The sequence below is a fragment of the Megalobrama amblycephala genome, linkage group LG6 (assembly GCF_018812025.1).
Source record: "Megalobrama amblycephala isolate DHTTF-2021 linkage group LG6, ASM1881202v1, whole genome shotgun sequence".
Classification (NCBI taxonomy): domain Eukaryota; kingdom Metazoa; phylum Chordata; class Actinopteri; order Cypriniformes; family Xenocyprididae; genus Megalobrama; species Megalobrama amblycephala.
In genome coordinates this window covers 45,626,196-45,640,613 of record NC_063049.1, presented here as the reverse complement: position 1 = coordinate 45,640,613, position 14,418 = coordinate 45,626,196, and the positions used below count along the sequence as shown (strand labels likewise).

The 14,418-nt window shown below is 37.7% G+C and overlaps 1 protein-coding gene across 2 annotated transcripts in view; it reads right to left on the bottom strand.

The window, feature by feature from the left end:
* Positions 1–3,302: 3,302 nt before the first annotated feature.
* Positions 3,303–14,418, bottom strand: part of LOC125270864 (rho GTPase-activating protein 6) — a 41,678-nt gene continuing 30,562 nt past the window's right edge. For both annotated transcript variants that reach the window (XM_048194866.1, XM_048194867.1), the window contains exons 9-13: positions 9,891–10,070; positions 7,742–7,839; positions 7,316–7,488; positions 7,085–7,165; positions 3,303–4,046 (exon numbers count right to left, since the gene is read on the bottom strand). In XM_048194866.1, coding sequence (XP_048050823.1) covers positions 3,676–4,046; positions 7,085–7,165; positions 7,316–7,488; positions 7,742–7,839; positions 9,891–10,070 — 903 coding nt within the window. In that variant the 3' untranslated portion in view covers positions 3,303–3,675. The remainder of the gene's footprint in view (positions 4,047–7,084; positions 7,166–7,315; positions 7,489–7,741; positions 7,840–9,890; positions 10,071–14,418) is intronic.

The window sequence follows — 14,418 nt, the reverse complement described above, 5'->3', positions numbered from 1 at the left end:
ATTTCAAATAAATGCTGAACTTTCTATTCATCGAAGAAACCTGAAAAAAAAAAAAAAAAAAAGTATGACGGTTTCCACAAAAATATGAACTGATAATAATCATAAATGTTTCTTGAGCAGCAAATCATCATATCAGAATTATTTCTGACATTTTTCAAGCATTTTTAAATAAATTCAAATCGAAAACAGAGTTAGTAACTGAACAGAAGTTCACAGGAATGAAAGTCATTCAGTGGTTTGGAAAGGTTCACTTTTCCTTTGAATCACTATAACAGACCCGAGAACACAGAATCCCGGTTCCCACATTTTCACCACTGAATTTCCAAGACCTTTCCTTGACTTTTCTAGGCCTGGAAACCACAGTTTTAAAATTCCCTGCGACTTCCAGGTTTTCCGTGACTGTGGAAACCCAACATTATTTCTCGGACCGCAACAGGGTTTGCCTTATTTTAAGTTTTAAGTACATTTAAATTATATTTCATTTGCACATTATAAATTACTCAGCACATCTAAACACAGACAATCAGCTTCACTCGTTTTCTCTTGTTATAATGTAATGTTTTAACCCTAGAATAAACCTCAAACCTGTTTGCTGATGATCTGGAAATCCTGTGTCTCCCTCTAGTGGTTCATCTCATGAAGTGACTCGGGATCATCTAATCAAACAGCTCAAATACTGAACTGCAAAATAAAACAATGATTATTGAAGCATGTTTCAGGTTTTCTACTTCAAAATGTCATGTATAATGTGATACTTGCTGTTCTCAGTAATTAACTGAGACATTTTCTAGCAATTTATGAGGAAAAATTGTTTCTACACCAATTTTGTTTTTCAGTGTACACAACCCCCCTCCACCCCCTGCTGTAAAATAGCAATAAAAATCAATTAAATACTAATGAATGTACCTGATGGAATATAATCAAGCATGTGTGGCCAGACTTCATAAATATCTGTAAAATAAAACAGTGCAAATCATGTGTGAATCAAGGTCATCCAAGATGCAAAACATGAAATATGATGAATTAATAAATCAAAACTACTGTATATTCATCTCTCACCATGTGTTCTTCCTAGAAATCATCGTCCATCGACTGTTCACTGCAAAAACGATGTTCTTCCTCAGTATTTCTGTCTTGCTTTCCAACACAAACATCTAAACATTCTTAAATCAACATACATTTACTGGAGAAGAGAAATGACTGAAGATATTACGTCTTCACTGACAAAAATCATCAAAATGAAGTGAATTTGTGCGCACAAACAAAAAAGAAATCAGAGAAATAAACTTAATTCAAAGGGAAAAGATGATTTTTCTGACCCCACTGACTGATATTTTTTCTTGTTTTAAGCAAAAACCTAAAAAAAGATGTTAATTTTCAGCATTTCAGCATGACCAATAACAAGTAACTCCATCTTTCGACATCCACAATTGTGCGCTCTCTATGCAGTCCAGTGAATTGTGGACATCTGGTGCAAGTGAAAGATGTCATCTACATACTGGTGAAATGAAATACTGTATTGATTAATTACTCCAGCTAAAGGAAGCATGTACAGGTTAAATAAGAGAGGACCCAAAACGGAGCCTTGAGGAACACCAGAAGAAATGACGTAACGCCTGGAGCTGTAGATACCCAGAGTACCGCAGTATTCCCTGCTGCTCGAGTAGATCTGAAGCAGTCTAAGACACGACCCAGATCTGAAGTCGGTCGAGTAGAATCTGATGATCAACGGCGTCAAAAGCTGCTCGTAGGAAACCAAAACAACTGACTAGATAAAAAACTGAAGGAACTGGAACTGAAATGAATGACTTTGACGGACATTCTTTTTATTGTGTTTTAGAACACCGATGCCAAAAAACATAAAGCACAGGCGGATATGATTCCCGTGAGCTCGTGAAACAGTTTGATCCTCACAAAGACTATCGCTGGAATTCACGGCACTTTGAAAACGATCAGAAACATGACAACAACAGCTCTTTCTCCTGTTATTTGGATAAAAATAATTGAGCAGCAAAATATATATATATGTTTTATAAAAAGCAACATTGCTCATCTTGGCTGTACAAATACATGAATATAAAATATTACACAGAAAATAAGGTCACTCATCATTATAATGCATAAACTGTGTTGCTGTATAAAGGACATGATTCGCATTATTTGTGCTTCAGCTGATCAAACGTGAAACTAATATCAAACAAAAAATTGTTGTGCAAGTTATTGCATTTAAAAAAAAAAAAAAACATACATAAATGTTTCTTCAGAATAACGTGCACCGATTTTCTCCATTTAGACTTTAAGGATATCTAGATGCGGTGAAGATAACAAGTTTCACTAAATAACCCATTCAACTGAGAACTCATTCTGTGGTGACTATTATATACACAGTGGCTACATACTAATTTAATAAATAACATTAATAAATACATACATTTGATATTGTAACTCTTTCTCTGGAAGGATATGAGAAATATGACATTCTATATGTTTGCAGTCACACATTTACACTGAAATGGACTCAAATATCATCAGATTTCTTTGTTTCTGATGATGATGCAAATATAAGGCATTACTGACAGATATTGACAAACATGAAACATGAAACTGCTGAACGGAAATAGAGATAAACGGGTATTTTTACACGGGTTGAGCTTCATGAAGAACTGAACTGGGAATGTTGTTTATATTCCAGTTTAGTTCCTGAATTTAAATCGAGCTTCAACTGAGACTGAACTTTATTTAATGAAATGACACAGAAATTCAAATCAATTCATATACCTGCTGTAAGAGTAGATATTAATAATACTTTAAATTTTCAGTATATTTCCAGAAACACATTAATAATCAATGTTTACACCTAACACATAAATGTGCACTAGTGTTCAAAAGCTTGGGATTTCTTAATGATTTTTAAAAATAGTCTCTTCTGCTCATCAAGACTGCGTTTATTTGATCAAAAATACAGTAAAAATAGTGAAATATTATTCCAGTGTAAAACAGCTGTTTTCTATGTGAATATATAGTAAAGTGTAATTTATTCCTGTGATCAAAGCTGAATTTTCAGCATCATTACTCCAGTCTTCAGTGTCACATGATCCTTCAGAAATCATTCTGATATGATGATTTGATGCTCAAGAAACATTTATGATTATTATCAATTCATATTTTTGTGGAAAACGTCATATATTTTATTTTTCAGGATTCTTTGATGAATAGAAAGTTCAGTATTTATTTGAAATAGAATCTTTTGTAACATTATAAATGTCTTTACTGTCACTTTTGATCAATTTAATGCGCCCTTGATGAATAAGAGTATTAATTTCATAAAAAAAAACAAAAAAAAACAACTTTTGAACATTAGTGCATTTTGTTAGAGTTAAAACATTTAAATATTAATCCTAAATATTAATATCAATAATTATTTTTCTATCCGAAAACTATGTGGTAACATTCTGTGATGCTTCCTGTCATTCCAATTCAAATTCCGAATCGGATTCTCTGTGTTGTGGCTGATTTAAATTCAAACGTTAAATTAAAAGGTTCTTAAAGGGACAGTTCACCCAAAAATGATCAATCCGTCATCATTTACTCAATCCAAACCTGTCTTCTCAGTGAAAAAAATGTCTCAGTGTTTATTAAATGTCCAATGTCTGAACTGTCCCTTTAAACAGTGTTTCACACCATAGTCTCTGGAAGTGTGTCTATACTGTCTGATGACAAGAGCTGCCATATCTGCCACTTCTCTGTCGGCCAGTCGGGGTGTTGCTCCGCACTGAAGGTCTTTGATGGCACAGCGATGTGTGACCCCGCCCCCTGACCAGCGAGACAGGAAGTGACCCGCAGCTGCAGTCTGTCGTCTTGTTTGGCAGACGGCGAGGGCTTAACAGTCGCCTCCTGTGATTGGCTCGATGTGATCGGAGCATGTGGTGTTTGAAGCCGGGGGACGTTTGTACGGGACTCTTGCGTCTCGAGCACAGGTTTTGCGTCGCTGTCGTCATCATAGAAGACATCAGAGGAGGCGCGTTTGTACAGGTTTCCATCTGAACCTGGAGGACAGAAACATGGTGAGATGAATGAATGAACATTTGATGAACGTTTGTTGTTTTGTTATTTAACTCTATAGTCCTGGAAGGAGTTAAAAATGATAATAAACTTCTAACTTCTATTTTCTTGCTTGAGAAAAGTTTTGTATAAATATTTTTTATTGCCATAAATAGTAATCATAAAAATCAACTTTTGAAAGTTAGGATAAGCTCCGATTTGTCTTAAATCCCCAAAGAGAAGATGTTTAATGAATTTATTGTGTTGTTTCAAATTAATTGCTGTAATTAAGCATTACAACACTAGCGACATATTATGGAAGCTTGCCACGGAATAAAAAAGGTAAATACGATTTTCTGTCTCACAATTATGACTTTTTTCTTCACTATTCTGAGTTCGTTTCTCACAATTTGAATTTTATAACTCACAATTGCAAGTTTATATCTCACAATTATTAATTTTTTTTATAATGTTGAGTTTATATCGCACAATTATGACTTTTTTATAATGTTGAGTTTATATCGCACAATTATGACTTTTTTTGTTATTGCAAGTTTATATCTCACAATTATTAATTTTTTTTATAATGTTGAGTTTATATCGCACAATTATTAATTTTTTATAATGTTGAGTTTATATCGCACAATTATGACTTTTTTATAATGTTGAGTTTATATCGCACAATTATGACTTTTTTTGTTATTGCAAGTTTATATCGCACAATTATGACTTTTTTTGTTATTGCAAGTTTATATCGCACAATTATGACTTTTTTATAATGTTGAGTTTATATCGCACAATTATGACTTTTTTTATAATGTTGAGTTTATATCGCACAATTATGACTTTTTTATAATGTTGAGTTTATATCGCACAATTATGACTTTTTTTATAATGTTGAGTTTATATCGCACAATTATGACTTTTTTATAATGTTGAGTTTATATCGCACAATTATGACTTTTTTTATAATGTTGAGTTTATATCGCACAATTATGACTTTTTTATAATGTTGAGTTTATATCGCACAATTATGACTTTTTTTGTTATTGCAAGTTTATATCGCACAATTATGACTTTTTTATAATGTTGAGTTTATATCGCACAATTATGACTTTTTTATAATGTTGAGTTTATATCGCACAATTATGACTTTTTTTATAATGTTGAGTTTATATCGCACAATTATGACTTTTTTATAATGTTGAGTTTATATCGCACAATTATGACTTTTTTTATAATGTTGAGTTTATATCGCACAATTATGACTTTTTTATAATGTTGAGTTTATATCGCACAATTATGACTTTTTTATAATGTTGAGTTTATATCGCACAATTATGACTTTTTTTATAATGTTGAGTTTATATCGCACAATTATGACTTTTTTATAATGTTGAGTTTATATCGCACAATTATGACTTTTTTATAATGTTGAGTTTATATCGCACAATTATGACTTTTTTTATAATGTTGAGTTTATATCGCACAATTATGACTTTTTTATAATGTTGAGTTTATATCGCACAATTATGACTTTTTTTATAATGTTGAGTTTATATCGCACAATTATGACTTTTTTATAATGTTGAGTTTATATCGCACAATTATGACTTTTTTTGTTATTGCAAGTTTATATCGCACAATTATGACTTTTTTATAATGTTGAGTTTATATCGCACAATTATGACTTTTTTATAATGTTGAGTTTATATCGCACAATTATGACTTTTTTTGTTATTGCAAGTTTATATCGCACAATTATGACTTTTTTATAATGTTGAGTTTATATCGCACAATTATGACTTTTTTTGTTATTGCAAGTTTATATCGCACAATTATGACTTTTTTTGTTATTGCAAGTTTATATCGCACAATTATGACTTTTTTATAATGTTGAGTTTATATCGCACAATTATGACTTTTTTTATAATGTTGAGTTTATATCGCACAATTATGACTTTTTTATAATGTTGAGTTTATATCGCACAATTATGACTTTTTTTATAATGTTGAGTTTATATCGCACAATTATGACTTTTTTATAATGTTGAGTTTATATCGCACAATTATGACTTTTTTTATAATGTTGAGTTTATATCGCACAATTATGACTTTTTTATAATGTTGAGTTTATATCGCACAATTATGACTTTTTTTGTTATTGCAAGTTTATATCGCACAATTATGACTTTTTTATAATGTTGAGTTTATATCGCACAATTATGACTTTTTTATAATGTTGAGTTTATATCGCACAATTATGACTTTTTTATAATGTTGAGTTTATATCGCACAATTATGACTTTTTTTATAATGTTGAGTTTATATCGCACAATTATGACTTTTTTATAATGTTGAGTTTATATCACACAATTATGACTTTTTTTATAATGTTGAGTTTATATCACACAATTATGACTTTTTTTATAATGTTGAGTTTATATTGCACAATTATGACTTTTTTTATAATGTTGAGTTTATATCGCACAATTATGACTTTTTTATAATGTTGAGTTTATATCGCACAATTATGACTTTTTTATAATGTTGTTTATATCGCACAATTATGACTTTTTTTATAATGTTGAGTTTATATCGCACAATTATGACTTTTTTTATAATGTTGAGTTTATATCGCACAATTATGACTTTTTTATAATGTTGAGTTTATATCGCACAATTATGACTTTTTTATAATGTTGAGTTTATATCGCACAATTATGACTTTTCTTTTTTGCAATTCTGAGTTTATATCTCCCAATTATTATGTTTTTTTTTGTAATTGTGAGTTTAGCAAACCACAACCATCCAATCAGTTCCCCGCAGACAAAATCAAGCCCCGCCCTACATTTGTTCTTTTTTGCGAAGCCGTTTCACTCGGATTTACAGCACAAATATAGGAAAGTAAAGACCAGCGCAACTTTAAAAATGACAGAAGTGCTCAGTTCACACACAAAAAGTGCAGCTTTATTATGATGCTGTACATCTGTCGAATCTCGATGCTAATGTTGGTTTGATTGACACATGTGTTGTCTTGTACCTGTGAGGAGTTTGTCATGAAGTCCTGACAGAAGAGTGTGTCTCGTTCTCCAGATACGGGCCTTATCATGTAACATTTCCCCTGAGGAAAAGAGTATATTCATCACTGACACGTACAAAACAAGAAAATAAACTAGTGAGAAGTTTAGACGGGTATGACTATGATTATGTGGCCTAATTTAACCACATTTTTAAGGCAGCATTGCATGTTTATTTTTCTTATTTTTCTCACCGGAGTCGGCTTGTGAGGGCGAGAGGCAGAAATTCACTGTGACGTCCCCAGCGAGAGCATCCTGGACGTCTGACAGACCGTGATGCTCTTGTCCCGACGGATGAAACCACTCGGACAGCACCGGAGAGTTGTTGTCATACGGAGAGATCTCGCCGCTCGAGCACTTGGAGTCTCTGGAGGAGTTCAGTGGATATAGTGGGAACGTATGAGCATTTGAGGACAATCTTTGACCTTTATAACAGTGTTAACAGTATCAGAAGACATGATATCTCACATTTGATAGCATTAAATTTAAACTGCACAGTTATTGAGGTTATGTCAAATAATTGTGATTAGACTGAATAACCATGATCAGACATTATTATAGTCTCGGAGGACGGATGTGTTGATTGTCGTCAGGTGTTTAGATGACCTAAATTCACTTACTCACACTGTGGTGTTTTCCTCCTCAGCAGATAATCCACCACGTCACTGTCCGTGTCCAACAAACTGACCAGAACCTCGTTCTGCAGCTCCGCAGAGATCTAGAGAGAATCAATACAACATGTTGACCGCTGCTCATGTGATGGAGCTTCTGAGCCTCAGGAGTATTACCAAACCACTGCAATCATGTCAAACACAACTGGGGCCAAAAACACTTCTATGCAAAAGAGGCTTTTAGCGTGGGTGCTTATCGAACCATTTACAAGGACTAAATTAAACATTCTTCTGAATTTATAACATATTTAGAGACACAGTGTGATGCACAGCCGGCTTAAGATCACAGTAATCTTACTAGTGACTTTAAAGGGCTCATATCACGAGGAATCAAACCTTCTCTGATCATTTGAGATAAAAAAGTTTGATATGCAATGTACCGCTCAGAACATAAACCTTCTTCCAGAGTGGAAAAAAGAGCATCTATGAAAGGAAGCTGTAAAAACGTCTCGTTCTGGCCTGAGTTATTTTTAACTAAAAATAAAACGTTTTCGTAAATTAAAATAAAATATAAATATTGGATGAACTTATAAAAAACTGTTGCCTCTGCAACTAACAAAGATAAAATAAGGTGAAGTATTAAATCATTTAAACTACAAATTTAAAATATAAAAATATAATTAAGATAAATATAAAAAAAGTAATCAAAAATTCAAAAGCACTTAAAATAAAACGTAAACTAAAATAAAAAATCCAAATAAAATAAATTAAAGCTAAATAAAAAAAAATAAAAATGACAAAAAACATTACAAAATTACTCAAACTTAAACTAAAATAAAAATTTTAATTAAAATGAATTAAAGCTAAAAATAAATATTAAAAATCTAGTAAATTACAAAAGCACATAAAATTACTAAAAAAATTAAAATAAAACTAAAACAAATTAAAGTTAAATACCTAATAAAAATGATAAAATCGCATAAAATTACTAAAACAAAGTAAAATAAAAAAATTAATTAAATTAAAATGAATTAAAGATAATAAAGCTAAAAAAACTAATACAAAATTAAATTTACTAAAACTAAAATAAAAAACTAAATTAAAATAAAAATAAATTAAAGCTAAATATAAATATGAAAAAAATAACAAAAATTACAAAAGCAAACAAAACGACAAGAAGTTAAACTAAAGTAAAAACATTAAAATAAAAATAAAATTAAAATGAATTAAACAAATATAAATATTTAAAAATATATATTAAAAAAGACAAATGACTAAAACTTTACCATAAAAAAAAAGCTAATTCAAAATAGAAATAAATACTATAACAGTATATAAATAATCTTCAATAGTAATATTATGACCACACTACAGTACTGGAGAAAGACGCTTTAGCACACATTATGGTGTAGTTACAACATCTACCAGCAGGGGCGAACTAGACCAGACTAACCTTAAACCCTCTGACTTTTACTATATATATATATATATATATATATATATATATATATATATATATATATATATATATATAGTATTTAAATTTACTTTTATATATATATATATATATATATATATATATATATATATATATATATATATATATATATAAACCCTCTGACTTTTACTATATATATATATATATATATATATATATATATATATATATATATATATATATATATTTAAGTAAAATTGTAGCATATTTATTTAAAAATATAAATGAATAATGTATAATAAAATAATAAACTAATATGTCAATATGTAATTATTTAAATAAATATGATATAAAATATATAATCAAAATTATAAAACTTAATAATGACTAAGTTATGATTAGTAACAGGGACCATAGAGGGAGAAATACATAAATAAATAAATAATGTGCAATAAAATAATAATAAAAATCCTTTTAAATGATGCAATCTGTCTAAAAACACGTGGGAAAACAGAGCGTTTCAGACGACCAAATGAGCAACATAAACTAGAACTCAAGCACTTTCATAAAACTGCCACAGTGAATAGACATTAAAGTCAAGATTTATCGGTACTGTTGTATTTTCTTAGGCTGAGCATCATCATATCTCAAATCATAAAGTCAGCGCAGGGCCTCTGTCCACATTCTTAGCATGTTACGTAAGCAGATCTGCGCTCCTACCATGAACAGGGTTTGGTGCGTGTCGATCATGTGCTGGACAATGGCGATGATGGCGGCGCTGTCCTCCATACGGGCCGAGCTCTGGACGCTGAACTCCTTCTCTGAGCTCTTCTGCTTGTGCAGCAAATTCGGCCCAAATATGGTGGCCAGGTTCAGTGATGTCATCTTGTTGCCAATGACCTGAAACAATGAGCCAAAACCACAAATTCTGCTGGACGTGTAACAAACTGCACTGAGTGTTTGTGAGCGCTCTGATCCTCACTCGAGCACTGGGAAAAATGATTTTTTAAAGTTGTAATTAAAGATAAGTAAAGTATGTTTTACAAGAAAATACGTCTTTCTTCTGAAAAAATATGATGTTTAATTCTTTGTTACTTGCCAATTCTTTGTAAGCAATTGTGAAATTTACTCGACGTTTCTGAGTAACAATAGTTTCTACACCAGTTCTATCTGTCAATCAAGCGTGACAGATGCTTTATGGAAGAAAGATCCGCAAAACATTCTCCTGGAAGACGTAAAGTCATAAAAGGTTGAAAAACATGATTAAATAAGTTTTCTTCAGGGCGAACAAAACCAAGACTTAAACTGAAAGAGATAAACAAACAAACAAAGGCAACAGAAGGTGTGTTTTGATCTGTGCTCTTAGAAACTGATTCCTGAGCACAGATGACTAATGTATGACATCACTGATTTCTGCTGCAATAACAAGCTGTTATCTACAGTCCATCCATCTGTGTGTCACTGCACTATTCCACCCATCCTCTCACACACACACACACACACACACACACACACATTGTGGGGACATTCCATAGGCGTAATGGTTTTTATACTGGACAAACTGTATTTTCTCTCCCCCTACATTACCCCTAAACCTACCCATCACAGGAAACTGTGCACACTTTTACTTTCTCACAAAAACTCATTCTGTATGATTTATAAGCCTTTTGAAAAGTGGGGACATGAAGTAATGTCCTCATAAATCACCCTCTCCTTGTAATACCTATGTCATACCCATGTCATTATACACATTTGTGTCCTGATATGTCACTCTCTCAAATACACACACACTCTAACAGTCACACACACACACACACACACACACACACACACACACACTCACACGCTCACGCACACTCACGCTCTCTAACACTCACACACGCACACTCTTGCGCACTCTCGCGCTCTCTCGCACTCTCTCGCACACTCGCGCGCTCTCTCGCGCTTTCATGCACACCGCACTCTCACACACTTTCACACACTCTCACACACACTCTCGCACTCTCTCACACTCACACACTCTCACACACTCTCACACACTCTCAGACACTCTCAGACACTCTCGCGCTCTCTCGCACACTCTCTCGCACTCGCACTCTCACACACTTTCACACACTCTCACACACACTCTCGCACTCTCTCACACTCACACACTCTCACACACTCTCACACACTCTCACACACTCTCACACACTCTCACACACTCTCAGACACTCTCGCGCTCTCTCGCACACTCTCTCGCACTCGCACTCTCACGCACGCACGCACCTCACATGCTCACTCTCTCACTTGCGCACACTCACATAACACCTCTCATACACTCTCATACACTCTCTCGCACACTCGCGCACTCTTTCGCACTCTCGCGCACTCTCTCGTGCTTTCACGCACACACTCGCACTCTCACACACCCTCGCACTCTCTCGCGCACACTCGTGCTCTCTCGCCCTCTCATGCTCACTCTCGCACTCTCGCACACCCTCGCACTCTCTCGCGCTCTCTCGCACTCTCTTTCGCACTCTCGCACACTCTCTAGCACTCTCGCACACTCTAGCGCTCTCGCACACTCTCTAGCACTCTCGCACACACTCGTGCTCTCTCGCCCTCTCATGCTCACTCTCGCACACCCTCGCACTCTCTCGCGCTCTCTCGCGCTCTCTTTCGCACTCTCGCACACTCTCTAGCACTCTCGCACACTCTAGCGCTCTCGCACTCTCTAGCACTCTCGCACACACTCGTGCTCTCTCGCCCTCTCATGCTCACTCTCGCACTCTCGCACACCCTCGCACTCTCTCGCGCTCTCTCGCGCTCTCTTTCGCACTCTCGCACACTCTCTAGCACTCTCGCACACTCTAGCGCTCTCGCACACTCTCTAGCACTCTCGCACACACTCGTGCTCTCTCGCCCTCTCATGCTCACTCTCGCACTCTCGCACTCTCTCGCACTCTCTCGCGCTCTCTTTCGCACTCTCGCACACTCTCTAGCACTCTCGCACACTCTAGCACTCTCGCACACTCTCTAGCACTCTCGCACACTCTAGCGCTCTCTCGCGCTCTCTCGCACTCTCACACACACTCTAGCACTCTCGCACACTCTCGCACTCTCTCGCACTCACCTCACATGCTCACTCTCTCACTTGCGCACACTCACATACCTCTCATACACTCTCTCGCACACTCGCGCGCTCTCTCGTGCTTTCACGCACACACTCGCACTCTCACACACCCTCGCACTCTCTCGCACACTCTCTAGCACTCTCGCACACACTCGTGCTCTCTCGCCCTCTCATGCTCACTCTCGCACTCTCGCACTCTCTCGCACTCTCTCGCGCTCTCTTTCGCACTCTCGCACACTCTCTAGCACTCTCGCACACTCTAGCACTCTCGCACACTCTCTAGCACTCTCGCACACTCTAGCGCTCTCTCGCGCTCTCTCGCACTCTCACACACACTCTAGCACTCTCGCACACTCTCGCACTCTCTCGCACTCACCTCACATGCTCACTCTCTCACTTGCGCACACTCACATACCTCTCATACACTCTCTCGCACACTCGCGCGCTCTCTCGTGCTTTCACGCACACACTCGCACTCTCACACACCCTCGCACTCTCTCGCACACTCTCGCGCACTCTCGCACTCTCACACACACTCTAGCACTCTCGCACACTCTCGCACTCACACACTCTCACACACTCTCAGACACTCTCAGACACTCTCGCGCTCTCTCGCACACTCGCGCACACTCGCGCACACTCTCGCGCTCTCTCGCACACTCGCACCTCACATGCTCACTCTCTCACTTGCGCACACTCACATACCTCTCATACACTCTCATACACTCTCTCGCACACTCGCGCGCTCTCTCGTGCTTTCACGCACACACTCGCACTCTCACACACCCTCGCACTCTCTCGCACACTCTCGCGCTCTCTCGCACTCTCACACACACTCTAGCGCTCTCGCACACTCTCTAGCACTCTCGCACACACTCGTGCTCTCTCGCCCTCTCATGCTCACTCTCGCACTCTCGCACACCCTCGCACTCTCTCGCGCTCTCTCGCGCTCTCTTTCGCACTCTCGCACACTCTCTAGCACTCTCGCACACTCTAGCGCTCTCGCACACTCTCTAGCACTCTCGCACACACTCGTGCTCTCTCGCCCTCTCATGCTCACTCTCGCACTCTCGCACTCTCTCGCACTCTCTCGCGCTCTCTTTCGCACTCTCGCACACTCTCTAGCACTCTCGCACACTCTAGCACTCTCGCACACTCTCTAGCACTCTCGCACACTCTAGCGCTCTCTCGCACTCTCACACACACTCTAGCACTCTCGCACACTCTCGCACTCTCTCGCACTCACCTCACATGCTCACTCTCTCACTTGCGCACACTCACATACCTCTCATACACTCTCTCGCACACTCGCGCGCTCTCTCGTGCTTTCACGCACACACTCGCACTCTCACACACCCTCGCACTCTCTCGCACACTCTCTAGCACTCTCGCACACACTCGTGCTCTCTCGCCCTCTCATGCTCACTCTCGCACTCTCGCACTCTCTCGCACTCTCTCGCGCTCTCTTTCGCACTCTCGCACACTCTCTAGCACTCTCGCACACTCTAGCACTCTCGCACACTCTCTAGCACTCTCGCACACTCTAGCGCTCTCTCGCGCTCTCTCGCACTCTCACACACACTCTAGCACTCTCGCACACTCTCGCACTCTCTCGCACTCACCTCACATGCTCACTCTCTCACTTGCGCACACTCACATACCTCTCATACACTCTCTCGCACACTCGCGCGCTCTCTCGTGCTTTCACGCACACACTCGCACTCTCACACACCCTCGCACTCTCTCGCACACTCTCGCGCACTCTCGCACTCTCACACACACTCTAGCACTCTCGCACACTCTCGCACTCACACACTCTCACACACTCTCAGACACTCTCAGACACTCTCGCGCTCTCTCGCACACTCGCGCACACTCGCGCACACTCGCGCACACTCTCGCGCTCTCTCGCACACTCGCACCTCACATGCTCACTCTCTCACTTGCGCACACTCACATACCTCTCATACACTCTCATACACTCTCTCGCACACTCGCGCGCTCTCTCGTGCTTTCACGCACACACTCGCACTCTCACACACCCTCGCACTCTCTCGCACACTCTCGCGCTCTCTCGCACTCTCACACACACTCTAGCACTCTCGCACACTCTCGCACTCTCTCGCACTCACC